Source organism: Rhinoraja longicauda, chromosome 31, assembly GCF_053455715.1.
Source record: "Rhinoraja longicauda isolate Sanriku21f chromosome 31, sRhiLon1.1, whole genome shotgun sequence".
Lineage (NCBI taxonomy): Eukaryota > Metazoa > Chordata > Chondrichthyes > Rajiformes > Arhynchobatidae > Rhinoraja > Rhinoraja longicauda.
Genome location: NC_135983.1, coordinates 9,457,989 through 9,481,922, shown reverse-complemented (window position 1 = coordinate 9,481,922; position 23,934 = coordinate 9,457,989). Strand labels below are relative to the sequence as shown.

The window sequence follows — 23,934 nt, the reverse complement described above, 5'->3', positions numbered from 1 at the left end:
AGATGCGGCGTAGACGGAGGAATTGGGAGTAGGGGATAGAGTCTTTACAGGAAGCAGGGTGGGAAGAAGTGTAGTCAGATAGCTATGGGAGTCAGTAGGTTTGTAGTAGATGTCGGCCAATAGTCTTGTTTCCTGTGATGGAGACGGTGACATCCAGAAACGGTAGGGAGATGGTCCAAGTAAATTTGAGAGCAGGATGGAAATTAGTGGTGGAGTTGATGAAGTCAGTGAGTCCTGCACGGGTGCAGGAGGTAGCACTAATGCAGTCGTCAATGTAGCGGAGGTAGAGTTTGGGGATGGGGCCAGTGTAAGCCTGGAACAGGAATTGTTCGACATACACTACAAAGAGGCAGGCATAGCTAGGGCCCATGCGAGTGCCCATAGCTACGCCTTGGATTTGGAGGAAGTGGGAGGAGTTGGATGAGAAGTTGTTGAGGGTAAGGACCAGCACTTTATGTCCTTTTGTGTAAACCAGAATCTGCCGTTCCTTCATTAAAAAAAATCCTTGCATTTTCTCATTTGGATAGATTGCCTACTGTCTCAGACAACCCTGAAACTTAACTTGGAATGTGAAATGTATACTGTCAATGGCATCACACCACTGAGCACGGTACCATGAATGTTACTTAAAGTACCAAGTGATCTTCATTCTTTTTATGTAAGAAAATAACTGCAGATGCTGGTACAAATCGAAGGTATTTATTCACAAAATGCTGGAGTAACTCAGCAGGTCAGGCAGCATCTCAGGAGAGAAGGAATGGGTGACGTTTCGGGTCTGTCTTCCTGTCTCCACCTATATCCTTCCTTTGTCCCGCCCCCCTGACATCAGTCTGAAGAAGGGTCTCGACCCAAAACGTCACGCATTCCTTCTCTCCTGAGATGCTGCCTGACCTGCTGAGTTACTCCAGCAGTAATGCAGTTGTGAATAAACTCATTCTTTTTATAGTAAGTTGCTCATGTTTTTTTCTGTTTCTTTCCAGGTTTGGAAACATGGCTCCAAATTCTGATGTCCTTCGGTTTAAGTTTACAAGCTATGGAGATTCCATGTTGCAAAAAATGAATTTGCTGAGGCAGCAAAAACGATTCTGTGATGTTACGATTCGAATCAACAACGTGGCATTTCTGGGGCATAAAATAGTTTTTGCTGCATGCTCTCCCTTTTTGAGGGATCAGTTTTTGCTGAATGATTCAAAGGATGTCAGAATTTCACTTCTCCAGAGTTCTGAGGTTGGAGAACAGATACTTTTATCCTGCTACACTGGTATCCTAGAATTCCCTGTGAAGGAATTGGTAAATTATTTAACTGCTGCAAGCTATCTACAAATGGGTCACATTGTGGAAAAATGCACACAAGCTCTTTCTAAATACATTGAGCCAAAGTTGTTGTCTGAAGACCAAGGGCACCAAATAGGGGAAAGCAGCACTTCAAATGCATTTCCTGAAAGTTCAGAAAGGCTACAAGAAAGTCCACTCTCTGATTCTGGAAAGAACAAAATGGAAGATCTCACACAGACTCAAGATATTTCTGACTGTGAAACAGACTCTGAAGACAGCAACATTCGTATTGTCAAGGTGGAATCTCTGACTAGTGATATTCAAGAGAGCGAGAACGGCGACAGTTTGAGCCATCTCTCCAATAACTACAGTAATAGTGTGGAACGAGCTGTCGCACATTCTCCCGATTCGCAGCACTCCCTTGTTAATTCATCGGTTGATTCCAGAAGCAACAAGGTGTTAGACAGCTGTTTACAGAACTTTGTAGCTGATCCGCCCAGATTGTCGGAAGTGGTCAATGGCACAAGTTTTATGCTGGCAGCTAATGAGTTTGAGCTGCAAGGTCTGAGCAGTTTTCCAAATGAGGAAATGGCGGCTGCGGGTGGGTTTTTATTCAGACGCAACAGGAGCACAAAACTCTTTGCAAACAAAACCATGTACACCAATCATATTAAAATGCAGGATAAATGGCTTCAAAAGCCCCATCATTGCAGTAAATGTGGTAAAATTTTTCAGCATCTCGAAAACTTCATCAGCCATCTGAAAACTCACAAACTTTTCCTGTGTCTGCGCTGCGGCAAAATCTTCACGCAAAAGAGTAATCTGACGCGGCACATCCGAGTACACACGGGAATCAAGCCCTATCAATGCACAATCTGTGGGAAGACATTCACACAGAAATGTTCTCTGCAGGACCACCTGAATCTCCATAGCGGTGACAGACCGCACAAGTGCAACTACTGTGAAGTGGGCTTTGCACATAAGCCCGCTCTCAGGCGCCACCTCAAAGAACAGCACGGGAAGAAATGTGTAGATAATGTCACTGAAGGAAGCATACAAGAAATTACTCTAGAAGTAGATACTATTGAATGACTCTGGTAATTTACTAGATGTAACATCTTCTAAGAAGGTCAACGAAGCCTCTGTGCAAACGGTAAACAGTGGAGGGAAGTTGGTAAAGATTTTCCACCAAATGGATTAGTAAATATGCAGAACACTGCACTTGGATGAAATGTTCCGTAGATTTTAATCAGATGAAATAGAGCCCACTGTAACAGCTGTTTTATTAGAAAGGGGTATAATTTGAAAAGTGCAATTCAGTACTTTTAAATGAACCGAATGCATTTTAATGGGCCACATAACTTTTAATGAATGAATAGGTGACATAGCCTTGTGTTTGTTTCGTTCTCTTTCCTCTAGGGCTATATAATAAGGCACAACAACCCTCTTTAATTGTAGGTAACCAAAAACATCTGGTTAGTTAGCTAATTTTCCAGGATGAATATTTAAATTGTGAAACCTTGCCTTATGACTTTGTCAAACATAGGAACAGGAGGAAGCCATTCAGAGCCTCCAGTCTTTTCCGTCACTCGACTAATTTCTGCTTAATTCTCCTTACTGGGCCTTGTTCCACATTCCTTAGTCAGCAAAAATCTGTTGATCTCCAATGTGAATATTTCATTTGAGCCAGCATTCACTGCCTTTCCAGGAGAAGAAAGTTCTAGATTTTTCACTACATTTTATCCTGATTTCTGTCCTAAATATAAAAGTGATATCTACATTGCACTGGACGTAGCAGTTCTGTGTGTCTCTCTTGTTTAATCCCTTACTATTTTAAGGCATCTTACATAGATCATTCCTTTTTGAATCCCTCTTTTTTCTAATAATATTCTAAACATTGATTTCAAACATTTGGGCAATCTTTTTTCAGTCCTGTCTTCCTCTGTTGTCCCTAAATTTATACCAGTAATATATGCTAGTTTGGGAAATTAGGGCTATTTGTTGATGTGCTGTGTGTTTCAAACTGAAGGACACTTCATAGTTTCTTTAAGAATAGTGATTTCGTACTTTGTGTATTTTCACCAATTTTTTTAAACTTGTAATTCTTCCAGAAATGATCATGGACATATCCATCTACCACGGTGTTTTTGAAATCATGGGAGTGTTTGCTATCTCAGAATTGTTATCATGGGAGTTGCTGAATATGAAGGTTTTGTGTTTAATAGTCAAGTGTTTGTTTTGAAGCCACAGGAGTTGTCAATCCTTGAACATTTTGACAAATGGCCTGTACAAAATTCCACGGATGTTATCCAGTGAGATACATGAGTATTGATTTGTAGCTTGGAATTATGTTGGCTTGGACTATTTTACAAAATGCCCCTTCACTCCACTCCTTCTCTGCAAAAAAAAAAAAATCAACTGTGATACCTACTGACAAGCATTTATGTTTCTCGAATTGACACTAAAGTTGTGAAGTTAACCTCTGTGCACATACCACTGATGTTCCATATCCAGAACTAATTTATAACTAGCATCTTTTTAGCAAAGAGGGAGCATTCGCCTCATCAGATGTTTTCTTGTGTTGTACCTTTGGCATTTAGGATCTTGCAAACCTTTTTCACTGTCCTGCTAACAGTGAAAGTGTGCTCTAGAGAAACATTGGACTCTGAATCTGTGGAGGAACGTTTCATTTTAATTGATCCTGAGTGCTTTTTGGCTCGTGAAATGGTGAAGCAGTGTGGTCACTTTAGTAAAGCAAGTAATGTAGCAGCCATTTTGAGCATGAGTCCCACAAACAGGAATGGGATAATTGTTTTTAAGTGTTGTGGAATGAGGGAGTAAATATTAATCAAGAAACCTGTCAACTACCCATGCCCACTTTTTAACTTGAAGCAAGAGATCATTTGAATTTTCTCAGAGAGATTAATTAGGGTCTTTGTTTAATATCTCATCCAAACTGGAATCTCCAACAGTGCAGCACTCCTCTGGAACTATAATGCGCATGAGTCTCAGGACTGTGATTTCCGATTGAAGTGAAATGGTACCAGCACACCACTCACTGCCTCTGCTTCCTCAGCAAGTCTCCGTCAGTTCCCCACTGCTTGTGCATAACGTACTAGAAACATAGAACATAGGTTCAGGAGGAGGCCATACTGATATTCAAGTATCCAACTGCCAACTCTAGGGGGTGTTAATTACATCCCTCAGTTTTACTATCAGTACATGCTTTTCCTATAATTATAGCGCCCTGGCCCCATGAAAGTAAAGAATGAAAGGAATAAATCCAATCCTCTGATGCATATTATCCATCAAGAAGGACACACCAGAACTAATCTTTGTACTGAACTTTGCTGTTCAATATAATTTACTCAAGTCAAAATCACACAAGGTGTGGATAGAGTTTTCGGCTGGACTGCTTTTGCCAGTTTCTGTTAATTGCACACATTTACGAATGCTCTTAAATTAGTTATTTATTTTTCTAAGGACACTAAGTCATATATATAACCAAACTATATTTGGTCATATATTTAACCAAACTAATTTCTATACATGATTAAAAAGAGAAAATAGTTCAGAGGTTTTAAAATTGGGGTATGGGTGACGGATTATATTTAGGCTAGTTGATTTTAAGGGTGATTTATTACATTGGAAAATGGGTTTAATTTAATTTTACATGGAATTTTTTAAAGCAAATTATTTTTTAAAGTTGTATTCTAAACTCACCAACCAGTTGCATTTGTTAATGACTTTTTTTGCATTGATTACTGTGTGATCAGGTTAGCTGAATAAAATTAACGCTGGCAAATGTTTAAGCTCAGTTCACCTGTGATTGATTGTAACCGAAAAAGAAACTTCAGAGCGAGGTAAATAATTGTTTTGATTACTACCTTCCGTAATTCTGCCTTTCTAACGTCATCTTATTATCCTGGGGTAGTTTTTTCCCCCAATAGGCCCTTCAATGTTTATCACACTGAGATAGATATACAAGCAACTTCTTACTCTCTCTCTTTGCTATTTTCCAAGCCAAAAAGCATCCAAGCACTTTGTCCTCATGAGGCTTTCCAGTCAAACGTTTGAAGCTTCCTTAGCTGAATCTAGCTGATCCTTTGTCTTCTGGGGATTTAATTACCTGGCATTATCTTTCCAAATCCACCCCCCCCCCCCCCCCCCCCCCAGAGAAGCTGACAAGAGTTTAAGATAAAAGTTGGAAAGCACGTGACCCTGGCAAAGGTCGGGATGAATGTTGAAGATGATTTTGGGAGGCATTAAAATAAACTTCAGAAAATAAAATGGACGACAATTATTCAAACAATCACGTCGAAAAGCAGGGGAAACATTTAAATGGTTCAACAGCCAAGAGGTTAAAAGTCTGTTTAATGGTAACATAGAACATTAATGTAATTCTCCAGGTGAATTACGATACTATTTGGGGGGGGGGGGGGGGGGAACAAGTACAAATCAGGTCTTAGCAGAATACAAAAAACTCCCCATGGGGAATAACAAGAGAAAAGCTGTGAAATGACACATCAGGGATCACAAACAAAATAGCACAATAGTCTACCTGTACCCCATTAAAAAAAATGTTTAAATGTTAATTAACGTTAATCAGACAATTGAGGGGACAAGATAATGAAGAAGTGATAAATGTTATATAAAATGCGCAGTCCAGGTGTCAGAGGTTATGCAGATAAGGCAGGAGAATGAGGTTAGGAGGGAGAGATAGATCAGCCATGATTGAAAGATGGAGTAGACTTGATGGCTGAATGGCCTAATTCTATTCCTATTCCTTATGACCTTAAATCTCAACAGACCAGACAGCATATATGGAAAGCGAAACAGTTGATTATTTTGCTTCGGTATTTACCAGGTGACCAGTCATGACAGCAGAAAATTAGATTACAACGATGCAAGTTACAGGGGGAAATGTTTAATTGAGACATACTAGAGGATAAAGCTCCTGCAGGGTAGTTGCATCAATGTATTTCAACAAAATCGGGAAAATAAATAAGTGATGTTACGTTTTTAATTCATTAAAAAAATCTAGTGCCAAAGGACCAGCTGATAGCTAATGACATGTTACAGGTCAGAAGGAAGATAGTACATGACAGATATCTTAACATTGGTAGTAGAAAACGTAATGGAATTTTACCAAAAAACCTTTTTTAAAAAGCACCAGAAACTAAAAATAGAATAATGAATAGTTAAAATGAATTTATAAAGGAGAGCTTTGCTTGACCAACCTCATTGAACTCTTTGAAGAAGTAATTTAGAAAGTAGGTAAAAGTCATGTCTAATATCTGGATTTCCATGAGGTCTTCAATATGATGCCACATAATGGATTATTTAGTTAGGTCATGCCAAGTTTGGATGATTAGCAGAGGGAATAGCTTGCCAGCAGAGAGAAGAGATAGAGGATTACTGTTTAGACTAGCAGAAGAAGGAAAGTGGATAATCAAGGGTGAGGGGAGACACAAGGAACTGCAGATGCTGAAATCTTACGCAAAATAAAATGCTGACGGAACTCAGCGGGTCAGGTGGCACCTGTGGATGGAAATGGGCAAGCAACATTTCAGGTTGGGACTGGTTTAGATTTCCACTGTTTCGACTTGAAGTAACATAATTTCTAAATTTGTGTTGACTCCTAACTAGTATGATAAACAACGAGAAAACTAACAAGTTACATGTCCATTTAATTAGTTTGCGGAATCTATATTTGGCAAATGAAATTCACCACATCAATATTTGAGAATTAGACTCTTAACTGCAGGAGTGGAACAAGAGAATTTGGGATACATTTCAAGGGAAGCTCTGACATGGGTCAGTTTGTCCACAGTTAAAATAACGATACTGTATTAAAATTTTACTGACCTTGATTTGGTCGCATTGGAAGTGTTACGTAGAGTTTTGGTTGTTTTGCAGAAAGGATATAGTCGATCGGCAGAGGGTTCACAAATATTTTGTAAAATAAAAACCAGTACTATGCTTGTATCCATCAGGAAAGAATGCACACCTTGGGTCTTTTCTCATGAACGAGACAAGGAGATTACCTTAATCATAAAAGGTTTGATAGACCGGAGAATGTGTTTTTGACTCGAGGGGAATTGCAAAATTAAAGATGCCATCAGCGTACAAGATGTTCTCAAATTGGGAAATTCAGAGAAAACTTTATTACCTGAAAATCACTCCTGTAAGAAGTAGATGATGTGAATAGTTTAGATGCATTTAAGGGGAAGTAGAATCTATGTACAATGGAGGAGATTTTTTTTCAGATAGCTGACAGATGAAGTCAATATGAAGGAATCATTCATCAGCCTGAAGGAATTCCTCCCTCCCTTGGGTCCCTCCCTCTCCCCCCACCCCACCCCACCCCACACTCCCTTGCTTTGAAGACTTCCTGATCACCTTTTGTGCGTGTAACGTTTTGGAGGCTCCACTTGCAGGGATAAGGAAGGAGTATCAATTGGCCCTACAGGTACCTTTCACTTTCAATACATTAGTATTGCAATACCGTAGGCACGGAACTGAAGAAGGATGTTAGCTGATTAAAGCCACAAACTGATCTGACAGGGTCTATTTCACCAAAATAATTGTGGATAATGAAGATTCCACTGTAATTGTACTTTTAGTTTGTCAAAATGTCTGTCACGATTAATATTTGGTAGGTGTGTAAGTTACAAATTCAGTTCACCTATTAATGGTTTCAGGTTGATTTTAATGTGTACTTAAATTTAAATATTTTGGATCCTATAATAATGTTGCTTCTAGTCCACAAAAAAACTTCTGTTGAAGTTTTGAAATTGTTAAAGGTGTGTTCTATTTTTATCAGCAGTTAATTGTTTTTAATAGTTTGTATGCATCTTTCTAGTACTGTATGCAATGTCACAATAAGAACTGACTACCGTTATTTCAGTATCCTGACTCTATTGGTCCTGAAATTAGATTTTTGGGTTCCTAGCACAATAGCATATACCTCATCTGGAACAGTATTTGTGACATATATATTTATACGTGTACTTTTAATTATGTAGCTTTAGAATAAGGCAACATATTTCTCAGCTGTGAAATCATTATGTTTTCACCAAGAATGGGTATGTGAGACTGCAGCTGTAGGAATTGAATGAGCCAGCTTAGCTAACGATGTTAATGCAATGTTAACTAAGGCCAGGTAAAGGTGAATAATGTTCACAGCCAAACAGTTGGACGAAAATTAAATCTGTGGTGTATCCCTTCTTAGATGCCAGGATAGATTTTTTGGACATCAAATCTGCTTTATCATAGAATGATTGGACAGATCTTCAAATATGATTTTACTCATGTGATTATGTAATATTTCTCAGCGCGAAGGCACCAGGAAGGAGGGGGATAAAAAGGAGTCATCTCTTGTCCCTCCCTGTCACTGCATGTTGACTGGTTATAGTGTGCAGGTTAAATACCTCATTAATTGGCAAACTTGACACTTGACCCGTTGATAAAAGCTAATTTTGGGGTGTACAGCACTTGGCCTAATTTTTTTGAAGTTAGTGAGAAATTTCTAAGCTGTGATTTTAGGACATTCCATGTCCTGCAATCATCTATCAGATCAGACAGTTTTGACATTTTTTAAATACTACCTTCCGGATTAGGAATTGCAGATGTATGAATTTAAGGTGATGACATTATCTAGAGGTGTATGACTTTCTTGATACAAGGTACTTGAAATCATTGACTGTCTTTGCTGTCATTCTTGAATAGACGAGTAGTACATATACTTTGAAAATATCTAGTTGTCCTTTTGCAGAATCGTATTGATTTAGTTTTCAGCTGCATTAATGAGTTTAAACAGCTGCATCCTCAACCACTTTACAATGTTTATACTTTAGCTAGATGTTTGCTGGAGTACAATGTTCATGGATAGCTGAACTCTGGCCTGCTCCAACCTCTGGCTGGAAAACAATAAAAGGAAAGTCTGTAAAGGATTAAAGTTACTTGTAACCTTTATTTTTCAAATCATAAAACAAAAAATGCTATATCAAAAATACTGTCAAAATTGTGTTGAGGCACATTCAGTACTTAAAGGTTGAAAAAGTAGTTTCCTTATGGTACCATGTATACACAAATGTTAAAAGATTTTATTTTTTTATTTTTTTGCATATGTTATGTGAATAAATCAATTATAGCTTTTTCTATTTGTTTTATCCTAGCAGTTAACTCTAATAGATGCACTGACAACAATAAAAGTCCTCTTTTCTGTAATACCTGGTTTACACATTCCTGGTGTAACATAACCAATTACGGGATTTTTTTTTACAAGAGCAGTATTCAAATCTTATTCACTGGAAAACAAGTTCACTTAAAAAATAAACTGCTTTGTAAATGAAATGAATGAGCTGTGTATTTACTGCGCAAAGCATCCCGCACACATGCAATAGACATGTATTCTGAAGGAGCTGACTGCAGCGGAACAATGTCCCCAAAACCCCTAGTAATTTTCTGTGCTTTGGGGTGGGCAGGTGATTATTGGAATGGGTTGTAGTCGATGGGGTGAAACACTTTGCGGAAATAATATATGTCAATGTCAGATTTGAGGGTTTGGGTTTATTGTCATGTATGCAGAGGTAACCACCTATCACTTGTCAGGGAAGTCAACATGCTGGAGTAACTCGGCGGGTCAGGCTGCATCTCTGGAGAACATGGATGGGTGTCGTTTCGGATTGGAACTTTGACACTTCTAGCTTTTCCCCACTACACTCGGCATGGAGCAGGGCCATGACTCGAAACCTCATCTATCCATGTCCTCCAGATGAGCTGCCTGACCCACTGAGTTATTCCAGCACTTTCTGTCTAGGCAAGATTCTATCATCCACAGTTCCTTTTCTACAGTGAAAAGATTTTGTCTGCATGCTATTCAATCAATTCAAATCACACCTTACATGAATACCACCAAGCCAAACACATACAATAGGTAGAGCAAAGAGAACAATCCCAAAATGCAGAATATAACCTTTAGATACAGAGTGGAAACAGGTCCACCAATTCCGTGCCGACCAGTGATCACTATGGACAATTTACACACTTAACCAAAGCCAATTAACCTACTAATCTGCAAATCTTTGGAAAATGGGAGGCACCTAGAGCAAACCCACATGGTCACAGGGAGAATGTACAAACTCCATACAAACAACACTGTCAAGATCGAACCCGGCTCTGGTGTTGTAAGGTAGCAACTCTGCCACTGTGCTGTCCACCATTCGCATCTCATTTGCCCAGCTCTCGGCATTGTAGCACAACAGTTCTAGAGACAAACGTCCAATGTCTGCAAAGACGTAGGTTTGAGAATCTGGACTACCCGAGCTTATGGAAGACTGTTCCGAAGTCTGATAACAGGGGAAGAAGCTGTTTAGAGATGCAGCGCGGAAACAGGCCCTTCGGCACACCGAGTCCACGCCGACCAACGATCTAACACTCCGAGATATAGTGAAAGCTTTGTTTTGCATGTTATCCAAACAGATCAGATGTACTGTAGAAAAATACAATTAAGTCAAACTCAAGTACGATAGATAGAGAGCAAAGAGGAGATACGGAGTGCAGAATATAGTTCTCATTATTGTAGCGCAACAGTTCAATAGACAAAGTCCAAAGTCTGCAATGGCGTAGAGATGAATTGGACTGTACTCTTGGTTATGGAAGGACCATTCAGATGCCTGATAACAGGAGAAGCTGTTCCTGAGTCTGGTGGTGTGCACTTTCAAGCTTCTGCACCTTCTGCTGGACAGGAGCAGGGAGACGAAGGAAAAACCAAGGTGGGACAATTCTTTGATTGTGGTGGGTATTTCCTAGGCAGCGTGAGTCAATGGTGGGAGTCTGGTCTGTGTGATGCATTGGCCACATTTACAACTCTTCACAACTTCTTGCAGTCTTGGGTAGAGGTGTTCCCAAGCCAAGCTGTGATGCAACTCGACAGTATGCTTTGTATGGTGCATCGGTTATGCGGAAATGCTGAGAGCAGATGTGGCAAAGGCTACAAAACCAAACAACATCCCAATAGAGGATGCGCCTTCCACGACAAGTTGTTGATCTAGCCAAGCTGTTCCAATTCACTTACAACTGGCATCTGTGTTACAATGTGAAAAGTTAACAAGGTATGCCCTATTCACAAAAGACGGCATATTCTCAATCATCAGCAGAGCAATGGAAAGTGTTGTCGACCACATTATCAAGTGGCAATTACTCACCAACTTCCTGCTCAATTATGCCCAGTTTGGGTTTTGTCAGCACCACTTGGCTCCAGACCTCACTACGATCACGGCCCAAACATGGAACAAAGTACCTAATTGCAAAGGCAAGATGTGAGGTGGAATGACATGGGATTAATGATAGATTACTAAAGAAATGGGAGGTTGATGGCCGGTATGGACTTGCTGGGACGAAGGGCTCGTTTCCGTACTGTATCTCTTTATTTCTGATAGTAGTGGAGGTCAGGATTGACCCTTAGTTGTTGGAGTTGTGAGGCAGCAGCACTACCTGCTGCACACCTCTCGAGTCCTGTTATGGTACCTGTCTTTGATGAGCCACGTAAGCAGAATATTCTTGAATAAAGTTATAAAATGCAGCTTCTGTTAGGGAAAGAACATTTCCAAAATACAGTCACAATTGTCACCTTAATCTCTGAACAATACAGAATGTGCTATTTCTTCTTCTGGTTAAGGCAAAATACCAGGAGAGCTTGCTGTTTGAATTGTTTCATTAAATATTCTTGCAGTGATATGTGCGGGAAATATCATTTGTGGATTGTGGGAATATTTGTTGGAAATATTATTTATAGGGATTGATATCTGGCAATGAAGGTCAATTGTAGAAACAAAGTGCACAGGAAAGGAAAAGCAGCGTTAAAATTTTAATTCAGTTTTACAGATTTCACATGGAACCAGTGCACTTTTCAGAATTGTTTGCTTCAAATGTATCATTGACAGTTCTTGTTAAAAAAAAAACTATTTCAATTAGTTGTGGAATGTTATAACCTTTTCATGCTTCTGTAAACAATGGCTTCCTGAAGAACTTCCTGAGTGTAATTATTTGGGAATGTCAAACTAAAGGTGGCCAAAGAATGGCTTCCGGAGGATATAGTTAGATGTGCGATGTTTAAACCATACTATATTTAAGATTCATATCAGTAATATATTTTAGAATTATTTTATTAGATGTTAGTAGTTTTTTAATTGATGAGTAGTTCATTTTAAATTCCCACTGTGTCCAGCGATGGTTACACGTGAACAATGATGATATCCGTAATTATTTGTCTAAACCTTTTTACTATGAAGCCTTTGCGTTTTATCTCTCTCGGGAGAGGGAAAAGGCACCTGGTTGAGTGGAGACACCACGACAACAATCTCTCTTTCCGTGTCAACAAAAACAAGGAACTAATTGTTGACCTCAAAGAGGAAGGCAGGAGACCACGTGCCAGTTTTCATTTATTCACAAAATGCTGGAGTAACTCAGCAGGTCAGGCAGCATCTCGGGAGAGAAGGAATGGGTGACGTTTCGGGTCGAGAACCGTCTGAAGAAGGGTCTCGACCCGAAACGTCACCCATTCCTTCTCTCCCGAGATGCTGCCTGACCTGCTGAGTTACTCCAGCATTTTGTGAATAAATCGATTTGTACCAGCATCTGCAGTTATTTTCTTATACTGCCAGTTTTCATTGGTGGGTCAGTGATGGAGATTCAAGTTCCTGGGCATTAACATCTCGGATGACCTGTCCTGGGCCCCGCACATAGATCATTTCGCTGAACACCTGCTCAGTGCGCCTTGGCCTACACGATCACCCGGTTGCCAAACATTTTGACTCCCCTTCTCATTCCCATAACTACCTTTCTGTCCTGGGCCTCCTCCATTGTCTGTCATGAAAATTGGAGGAACAGCACCTCATATTAAGTAACCCCTGCATTCCCTCTCTCTCCTTCCCTCCCCCCACCCGAGTCATCCTGCCAGTTCTTCTGTTCGCATCCATTTATTATTTCATTATCATTTCTTCCTTCATCAACAATGGACCATTGTGAGCTCCACCTTTCCTTGGTCAATGGCACTGATTTGTTCCCTCTGATTCTCAGTTTGAAGAAAGGTTTTACCTGAAATGTCACCCATACTTTTTCCTCCAGAAACGCTGAGTTACTCCAGCATTTTGTGTCTACCAAAGGTGTGCCAGTGGTCTACTTCCTTAGAAATTTAAAGAGATTTGGCGCATTACTGAATACTCTATCAAACTGCAACGAGATGCACTGTAGAAAATATATCTTGACTGTAAGCATCATGGTCAAGTGCCGTAATTCCAATGCACAGGAATGCAAGTGGCTACAGATAACAGTGGACTCGGCCTGGTCCATCACAGGCACTTCCCTCCCCAGCGTTGAGAACATCTATATGAGGCGCTGCTTCACAAAGGCAGCATCTATCATCAAGAATCCCCACTGTGTTCTCTTCATTAGGCAGTAGGTACAGAAGCCTGAAGTCCCACATCAGCAGGAACAACAGTTACTTTCCTACAACTATCTGGCTCTTGAACTGACCAGTAATCCTACCTCGCTAATGGAATACTACAGATGGCGACTTGTATTATTGTGCACTTGCTTATGTGTAATTCATGTTTTTGTGTAAGAAAATAACTGCAGATACTGGTACACATCGAATGTATTTATTTCACAAAATGCTGGAGTAACTCTAGCCTGACCTGCTGAGTTACTCCAGCATTTCATGTTTTTGTGTGGTCTGAGCGAGCCTATGTGTCCGTGATGCTGCAGCAAGCAAGATTTTTATTGCATCTCTACCCAATTGCACTTGTGCATACAATGAATTCAACGACATTGTACAGTATTTCCCAGTCAACACTTGATAAGTGAAAATAATAGAGAATAAATTCAGTTTAGTATTTCTATCTTGTTATTCCTATTTAGTCCTGTGTAGTTTCCAGTGTATGTGTAATATTTCAAATTTGCAAAGAGCACCCAAAGAATTGACCTAAGGAAGTAATCAATCGAGGACGTTTTGCTAAAATATAGGATGTTATTAATAACTTCAAAGGGTACACCAAATATGCTTTAATTATTTTTAAACAGCCATTTGCTTGATTCAGATACATGGCATATTTGTGCTATCAAGCAATCCACCATTGTACATTAAGATGACGGGAAAATGAAACAGAACTAATTTGCAAAAATGTGCTGTAGGTATTCTAGACTCAGGAAGTTGTTTATATTTGCCCTGATGGCCAGGGTAACTCTTTGTAAATGTGGTCTAATGGTGGTGCAACAGAATTCGAATGCAGCTGCCTTCCTGTCAAACAGGAGCTTTAATTCTCTGCCAAGAATCCCACCCACTTCCTTGTCTTCCCCACTCATCTAGAACGTCCTTTCAAAGCTGATTATGAACAATTTCCTGCCAATTCTGTGGTTATATATTTTCAATCTCAACTCCTGGTACTCAGCACTATAAATCTGAAGAAAAAAAATCAGCAATTTATAGCTTCTTAAAAAAAAAAAGGACATAGGTTCAGAAAGAAGCCACTTAACTCCATGAACTTGTCCACCATTCAATGAGATTGTGAATTATGTAGAATCTAACTATGATTTTTAGCCTTGGTCCAATTTCCCTTAATAAATTGATTAATAAAATCTATCAATTTTAGATGTGAAATTAATAAGTGACCTATCAGCAATTGCCATTTGCAAAAGTGAGTTCCAATCTCTATCACTACAGGTATAAATGTTTTCTAATTTAATTCCTGAAAGACTGGCTCTAATTTTCAGACTGTGCACTGTATCTCAATGGAATTATTTTCTCACTACCTTCTCTTTCATTTTGTATTAAGGTATTAAACACCTTAGCAGAAGGTTAAAAAACCACAGGGAATAGATGCAATATAATTGTTTGAAAGATTGCGGGGAGATGGTTTTTAGCCTAATGGTTGCTCGGTGTCTGGAACTTGCTGCCTGAGAAGATGGTAGAGAGAAAAAAACAACCTTAACCCATTTAGAAAAATACTCTTTAGGTGTGTATTTGAAGAGGTTAGATGTGGACCACTGTACTATAGATCTCATGCAGGAAGATGGGATGAGGTTCATCAAGTCATAGAAATTAAGGCGCAGAAGCTACATCTGACTGGGTACATTTTCTTGAATCCCTGTGTCTTTAATTTTCCTGATCAGTCTTTTGAATTTGACATTTCTAAAATGCATGTAGGCTATATCAAAGGTTTTATACCATTATACCAATGCCAAGGCTTGGAAGTGAAATAATTGGGAGACTGTAATAGTAATTTCACATATATTCATGAAGAGAACTCTGAGCAGAGGAGGAACAAAAGAGCTACAAAAAGTTTTGTACAGACATATTAAACATTGTAGAGGAGTACTATTATTGGTTTAGAATGACATGAACAATCTCAAAAGGGTTTTACTAAATGGAATGAGAGATGACAGCAGCAATTTGTGTCAAAATTAATAGCAAGGAGAAGTAAGTAATAATGGGTAACTGGCAGCTGAAGACCAACAAACACATAATGAGTTATTTAAGAAGCGAGAGAGCTGCAGGGAGTTGTAATCTAATCATAGGGGATTTCAAAAGCTCAGGAGTTCATTCTGACAGATCCAAGGCAACTGAGAGACAGAATGAAAAACATAGGCAACTATATCTAGGTAATAGCACAGCATATGAAGCAGGCTGATAGGACGTATGTGATGGTAGGTTAATTCAGGAATTATGTACTCTGGGAAAAAAGTTGGCTTTGTGCCAGCATTGCACAAAGAGATTCTTAACATTGTCAGGGCAGAAACCAAACTTGGAGATATTAAAGGAATATAAAAATTATAAAATAAAAATAGCAATATCAAAACAATGATTATCTAGAGTCAAAAATCATATGATCCATATACAGAATCCAGTTCCAATGAATTCCCTTCTATTTTGAGGCCAGAGGTGCTTTATAAATACAGCTCTGTTCCCACCGCCCTACCAAACAAGTTAAACACTACCCTTGAATCAATCTTATGTTGAAAAACTTATGTCTTAGGATGTCCCATAGTACCCTTCAGCCAATGAGGTACCTTTGATGCATATTTACCATTGTAAAGTTGGATGCTTGACACTCAGTTTGTTTGTAGCTCCCACAAACAACCTGGTAATAATGAGCAGGTTTTCTTTTTGAAAGTGAAGATGGTCAAGGTAAACATTTTGACCCTTGACTACTTTGTTCTTACACAAGGCAGTGCCATAATACTTCTACTCATCTCATTCTCCCACTTTACATGAGCAGATCTCACAATGTACTTTGTGCTGTTTTATAATATTTTGCAATAAAGGCATACTGTATTGATTTATTATTTCACCTCAAGTGAAATCATTTTGAGGATGGTTTTGAAGATGGTAGAATTACAGAGAGCTTCATTCTGAACCACCCATGGAGGTATGGTGGAAACCTAATTATTTTTTTCCAGAGCAGCTGGAAAAATCAGAGTGCCACCCTTCCTTGGCACTGGTGTGGCATGTAAACATGTTCCAGTTTTCCTCCAATTGTGACTACAATCTCAAAAGCACATTAAGTCTATAGAATATTTTTTGGAAGTTTCAAAATGTGTGAAAGGAATGCAAGACTTTAATCTTTTTAACAGAATTACACCATTAAAATTGCTGCAGTCCTCATCCAAGATGTGCCGAAGCGTGATGTTCCCAGAAGAGGATCTGCTATCATCCACTACAATTGTTGCACTCTTTTAAATCTCCATTCTCTTTGCAGCACCTATCATTATTGTCAATGACTTGAATCACTCATCTATGGGATGATTTGACTGGAGAGCATGCAAAGCTTTCACTGCAGCTCGGTGGTACACCTGACAATATTCACCACATTCAAAACATCACTGAAGTCTCACCTGTTCAGTACTGCCTTCAACCACGGAAGGTCACCCACCTTATGTCTCCTTTCTCTGTTCGTTTACTTATTTATCTATTTATTCACTTCCCTATGTTCTCTAAATCCCTGTAAAGCGTCTGCGTATATGAAAAGCGCTATATAAATGTAATGTATTATTATTATTATTAATAATAAACCAATACCAATTAATGCACCAAGGCAAAAACAAAAGAGGAAAATGAGATTATTATTCAAAATATTATTTCAATGATACTTTAAGCCTTTTTTGTCACAGTTAGGAATATAATAAAATCTGGCGAGCTTGGAATCATCCACTTATTATTTAACAAAACACAAATAAGCTGAATCTCCGTACAGAAGTAGCTCTTATGTGAAAATCAATCACATGGTAATTTTCCCATACAAGGCAATTATGGCCAATACCAGTATTAAAAAAATCTCAGTCAGAAAATGCTAGGCTCATGAGTTTAGGATTATGAGCATGTCAATGGAAGGCAACAGCAGAATTTTGCTCTGAGGTGAAGGAGTATCCTTTGACAACAGTGTTTTTTTGGACTAGTGAGTGGACATTTCAACTAATGTGCTGCCTATTTCAGTGAATTTTCCTATACACGATCAGAGGCATCTGTCAACAGGAAAAGAACAGAAAGTTCTTCAACTAATCACTTTGGAGTGTCATTGCCGAGACACAAAAATGGCAAACCACAAAATATAAATCACATTTAAATCATGCACAGAAAACTAAATTAACTTCAAGAGAAATAAAATCAAGATGGAAAGCCAGACACTAAAATACATCAAAATTAATCTTCGTCTAAGGGATAAGTGAATACACAACTACTAAACTGATTCCTCAAAGCCAGAAAAGCTATTCAACTGAAATCATATATTATGCATTTAAATACTCACACTGGAATGTACCAACCCCAAATTTTAGAGTTTAAGGAAAAAATCATTCATTGTTTTGGGATGCAGGTGTTGTTGATATGGGCAACATTTACTACCCATCTCCAATTGCCCCAGAGATGATGAATCTCTTTCTTGAACCGCCACAGGCATTCTAGTGAATGGCCCATGTGTGAATGTGGCTCAGTCTGAACTCCATCCAAAATGTCGCCTATCCTTGTTCTCCTGAGATGCTGCTTGACCCGCTGAGCTACTGTAGTACTCTCCAACTTCTTTTGTAAACCAGCATCTGCAGTTCCTTGTTTCTATACTTCTGATGCATATTATTGTCGGGTAGAGAATTCCTGTATTTACATATAATGAAGATGAAAATATCTGGGGCAAGCAGTGCAAGTTTACATTGTTACATTGACTTCACAATAAAATCTTCAAACAGTGACACTAGCGGAACAATTTTCAGATTTAGACATTTAATCACATGTGCAATTGCCATAGACTGCTGTCCAATTTATTCTGCAATAGTCTTGTGATGACTAATGCAGCAAAATCCATGATATTACAGAATCTCAGTGTGGGTTCCAGAGAAATTAATGTCTTAATAAATTGGTTCAATTTTTTTGAAAATAATTATATTCATGAATGTGCTTGGATTTTCAGAATGCTTTTTACAAGATATTGTGAAATACATGAAGGTACAGTGAGAAACTTACTGTGTTATCACTAGAGGTGGCATGCTCTCCAAGGCACATGCTCTCCATTGTGTACAAGTCCCTGACAAAGTCCTCCACTTTTTCCTCAAAGGTAGTGAGACCATGGCAGGATTACATATCGACTTGTTGGGTCCTTCTTGTCCCCCTCTTTGTGCTTGTTAAGAGAGCCAGGAGAGAACCATGGTACAAGGGCAGCTGCTTCTGGTGCTACCTGTGCCATCAGTACTTACTGCTCCTCCTTTGTGCACTATATGTTGAAACCGTTTGCTAGAAACAAGGAACTGCAGATGCTGGTGTACACAAAACAACACATATTGTTGGACTAACTCAGATTATTAACAGTTGAGGTCCAGCACTAATTGCAGGGGCACTGCTGATTGCAGCTATCCAACTTGAAAATGACACATTTATCCAAATGTTAGCCAATACTCTCAATACCACTGCATTACCCCCAATTCTATAAGGTCTTATGCATGCCATAGCCTTTTAAGTGACACTTTCTTAAATAGCTTTTAGAAATCCAAATACATGACATTACTGGTTCACCTTTATTCATCCTGCTAGTCCTTGAAGAAATTAATGAATAATCAAATATGATTCCCATATCATTTTATTTTAATATCCTGCTACGACTTCCAAAATAAAGACAGATGTCAGACAAACTCGATGATAGCTTCTTGCTTCTTGTCTCTTTCCTTCATCGAATAGAGATATTACATTGGCAGTTTTCCATTGAGATTTTTCCAGAATATATAGTTTGTCACTTGATGTTTAATGGTGTGCAAGTCTCCCTTTGGTTAAATTTGTATAAAGTTGTATAATTATATCATGAGAGACTATGGAACAGCTGAACTTGAATGTTCTTCACTATTTTTGAACTCCACATGACTGCTGTTGCGAAATCATTCCGTGTGGGTATATGCTCTTTGAATATTATCTGTGTTGTATTTTGCTTTCATATCGGCACCAGGTGCCAGTGTCGACCAACAAAGCTGTGCACGCAATGTCTTATTGCAGATTAACAATAACGATAAACTAATATCGTTTAGTTAGTGATGTAATTATTATTCAGAAAATAAACTGCTGTTAAAAAAAGGAAACTTCTGAGTGTATATAATAAGGTTTAGCTGATTTTTCAATCATCTCCCTTCTCTGCAAATTGGCTGCTGAAATATGGACAGTCAATAATCCAAACAATGCTGCAATTTTTAAAAAGGACTGTTTGTAATTTTATAATAGTAATCACCGTAGACTTTATAAATTAGTTTATTGTCATATACTCCAGGGTGCAATGAAATTTCTTGTTCACATGAAACTTGTAAACAGTATACAGAAGGTAATGATAAATACAACAATAAATACAATGATGTATAATATCAAACAGCAGAATGGTGCAAGATTGTAACAGACCTCCCAACATTTGATTTTACAAATTCATAATTTTGATGTCCAAAATTCAGAATTTTGATGTCCAAAATTCAGAATTTTACATAAAAATTCATAATATGGCTCGTAATGCATCTTTTCAGCAAAAAAAATGTATGCCCGCCAAATGCGCGTACGCACTGCGCTACATTCATGTGTGAAAAACAACTATTATTTCCAACAATCTGTAGTTCTTGAACATGCACAATGTCAGGCCTATCATAAGTATATTCTGCTATTTATAGAAAGGTTATTGAACAGAAATACTTTTTACAACACAAAGAAACTATTGTTTTGTTTTTTCTATTTTGCTATTTCATTACACATCCCAATTCTCTTGGTATTGAATAAAAGAACAATGGTCATAAAATGTATGACTAAGTTATGAAGAAAGAGTTCATTTAAAACTGCACATACCTAATTTCATTGAAGACATACTTGCTCCAGTGATCTTCCACAGCAAATGACAACGGTCCATGTCCTCCCCCCACCACCCCCACCCCCACTCCCCTCCAACACTACCCCCACCCCTCCCCCTCTACTCCCACTCCCCCCCCACCTCCACTCCCCCCTCCCCCCCCACCTCCACTCCCCCCTCCCCCCCCACCTCCACTCCCCCCTCCCCCCCCACCTCCACTCCCCCCCCACCTCCACTCCCCCCTCCCCTTTCCCCCCCACCTCCACTCCCTCCTCCCCCACCCCCACTCCCCTCTCCACCCCTACTACTCCTCCCTTCCTTCGCCCCACCCCAACCCCCTCCCCCGGACTCCAACCCCCTCCCCACAACATCAACGGGCCTCACGCTACGCAGCAAGGCCGGGCGTGGCGAAAAGGTGAGGCCAGGCCAGCGGCGAGGCATGTGTTTTGCGGAAAAATGTGAGGCGAAATGGGAATGGCGGAGATGAAATAAGAAAGCGGAAATTCGGAAGGGTTGGGAGATCTGTTGTAATGCCAGTGAATACAAGCCCAGTCGCTCCATTCTTTCATCATATGGCAGTCCCGCCATCCCGGGAATTAACCTCGTGAACCTACGCTGCACTCCATCAATCGCAAGAATGTCCTTCCTCAAATTAGAATGTTAAAGTACATTAATAGAATAACCGGTGAGGTAGAGTTCAAAGTAAGACGTAGAACTTTGGAATTCATTATTACTCTGCAGATTCTGTGCATATTGTTTTGATGATTATGCTTCCTTGGTAGAATACAAGAAATAGAAACTGAAATGGGTGGTACAGCCATTCCAACCTCCTGCATCACTCAATTAGATCATGGATGCTCTTCTAATTTACATTGACTAATTCCCCATATTCCATTGTTCCCTTTGTTCAAAAGCTAATTAATATCATCTTTGAAAATTACATTGACTCCATCGATTCTAACATAATGAAGGATCCTGAAGTTATATTAGCAAGCCATTTCTCAGGAGATAGTCATCAGATCAAACACACCACAGAAAAGTTGTGTTTAATTAGAGGTTTAGATAGGACAATGAATGCCAGAGTACTGGAAAAGTATAGACACGAGGAACCACCGATGCTTCTTGCGCTTGAGATAGCAGAAGTTATGAAGCTGCTTCTGCTTCTGCTGTCTCTCTTTGTTGTCGTTTGTCTGACTGAGGTCAGTTGACAGGGCTCACCATAGGGAGGTCGACAATGTGAGCCCACCCACAGATGCTGGTTTGCAAACATGGATAGGTGATAATTTGGATTGGGTCCGAAAGGACACCTATCCATGTTCTCCAGAGACGCTATCTGACCTGCCATCCTCTCTGGTACAGAACTCCGATGAAATGTCTCATCTTACCGTTAAATGGCTTGACTCCTTTCCCCAAGATGATGTCCAGTGCTTTTACATTCTCCAGCTAAAAGAAATGATCTTTCAGTATATCTTGGGTATCACAAAATGCTGGAGTAACTCAGCAGGTCAGGCAGCATCACAGGAGAGAAGGAATGGGTGACGTTTCGGGTCGAGACCCTTCTTCAGACTGAAGAAGGGTCTCGACCAGAAACGTCACCCATTCCTACTGAAGAAGGGTCTCGACCAGAAACGTCACCCATTCCTACTCTCCTGAGATGCTGACTGACCTGCTGAGTTACTCCAGCATTTTATGATACCTTCGATTTGTACCAGCATCTGCAGTTATTTTCAGTATATCTTTATCAAACCTCAGATTATCACCTCATTATTATAAACTCTAGGGGTTCATAAATGATTCTTTCAGATTTACCAATACCAGCCATAAGACCCCATCAACATTTATTTTGTGGCATATTTTCTAGTCAGGAAGCCAGTCAGGACATTGAGTCTATGCTAACTCTCAAGAGCATTCTCACGTCCCACTTCCCCACCTGTTACCCTGCATACTATTCTCTCTCAAATGCTCATCAATTCCACCCTGAATCACCTACAATCCACTTACACTAGTAGTTATTCACAACAAGCAATTATTTACTAACTCATAAATCCTTGAGATTTGGAACACTTGGAGAAAATACACACAGTCAGAGAGAGAACATGTAAACTCCTCACAGACAGCACTGAAGAACAGGAATGAACCCAGGTAGCTGGAGGCAGCAGCTCTACCTGTTGCACCTCTGTGCTTATTTAAGTGGCAATTTGTCTGTTCAACCCTCCACTGATCATCTGACCAAGCCACATGTCACAAGCCGAAAATCAACTATCTGAACGTCTCCAGTGATCTAGTATTCAACAATTCCTCCCTTACCAGCTGTAGATCAGTGCATGTTCCTTTAACATAGTGACCTCACCACTACTAACCACTCCCCATTGTCTCTGGTATAATTGTAACTTCCCCACCTCCAGCTCGCTCTCTAGTGCCAGTGATGACCACGGACAGCTAGGGCATAATGTATGTGTAGTGTCATTAATAAACTTATATAGTAAAAGACTCTGCCTACGAGTGGCATCCTTTTACACCAGCAGAAACATTTGACTCTGTGAACTATCAATAGCAAAATTGTTCCTACATATCTCCCCTTCTCCACTATGTGTGCAACATGTCCCCCACCCCTTCTGTTTCCTATAACACATATACCAACTTGCATCTCTAACATGCTTGCACCAGATTTCTTCCAAACATGCATCCAACAACCCATTGGTCTTGTGCATATGTTCAACACTTACTATGTGCACACCAGGGATAATGTAAAGCTCCAGCTGCATGAGTGTATTCCTCTCTCTCGCAGTTCAGGTACAGCACCTTCATCTCAGAGTTCAATGTAACCCACCCGAGATCATGTAAACTCCCCACCCCATCACCTGGCCTAGGGGATGTGTACACAGATTGGTGCACCCCCCTCTCGGTTTCTGTATACGGCTCCATCCAGAGTCTAAGTATACCAGCTGCACAGCTCCCACACCCAGGTTTAGTATACCCCAACACCCTGGCCTGTGTATACACCCCCATAATCCTGCTCGGTTTATTGGTTCTCCTCCCATAAACCTGATTTGGTGCACACTTAATCACCCCCTTGGGCTTCTTGCATCTGCCACTATCTCCCTGATTTTGTCTAGTATCACCCCCCCTCCTCCCCTGGTGTTCGTGCATCTTCCACTGGGTTTGTGTAACCTACTCCCTGGTTCCTTGCATTCCTCAGCCGTCAGGGATCTGTGCATCCGAGAGTTCAATACATCCACCCCACCCCGGATCCATACATTCCCGCCCCACGCTGGATCCACATCTATCCCCACCCCGGTTC

The 23,934-nt window shown here is 39.8% G+C and overlaps 1 protein-coding gene across 1 annotated transcript in view; it reads left to right on the top strand.

Annotated features, from left to right (window-relative positions):
- Positions 1-9,598, top strand: part of zbtb26 (zinc finger and BTB domain containing 26) — a 29,704-nt gene extending 20,106 nt beyond the window's left edge. The window contains exon 3 of the mRNA XM_078425968.1: positions 981-9,598. Within this exon, the coding sequence (XP_078282094.1) occupies positions 991-2,367 (1,377 nt within the window). The 5' untranslated portion in view covers positions 981-990 and the 3' untranslated portion in view covers positions 2,368-9,598. The remainder of the gene's footprint in view (positions 1-980) is intronic.
- The last annotated feature ends 14,336 nt before the right edge of the window (positions 9,599-23,934 follow it).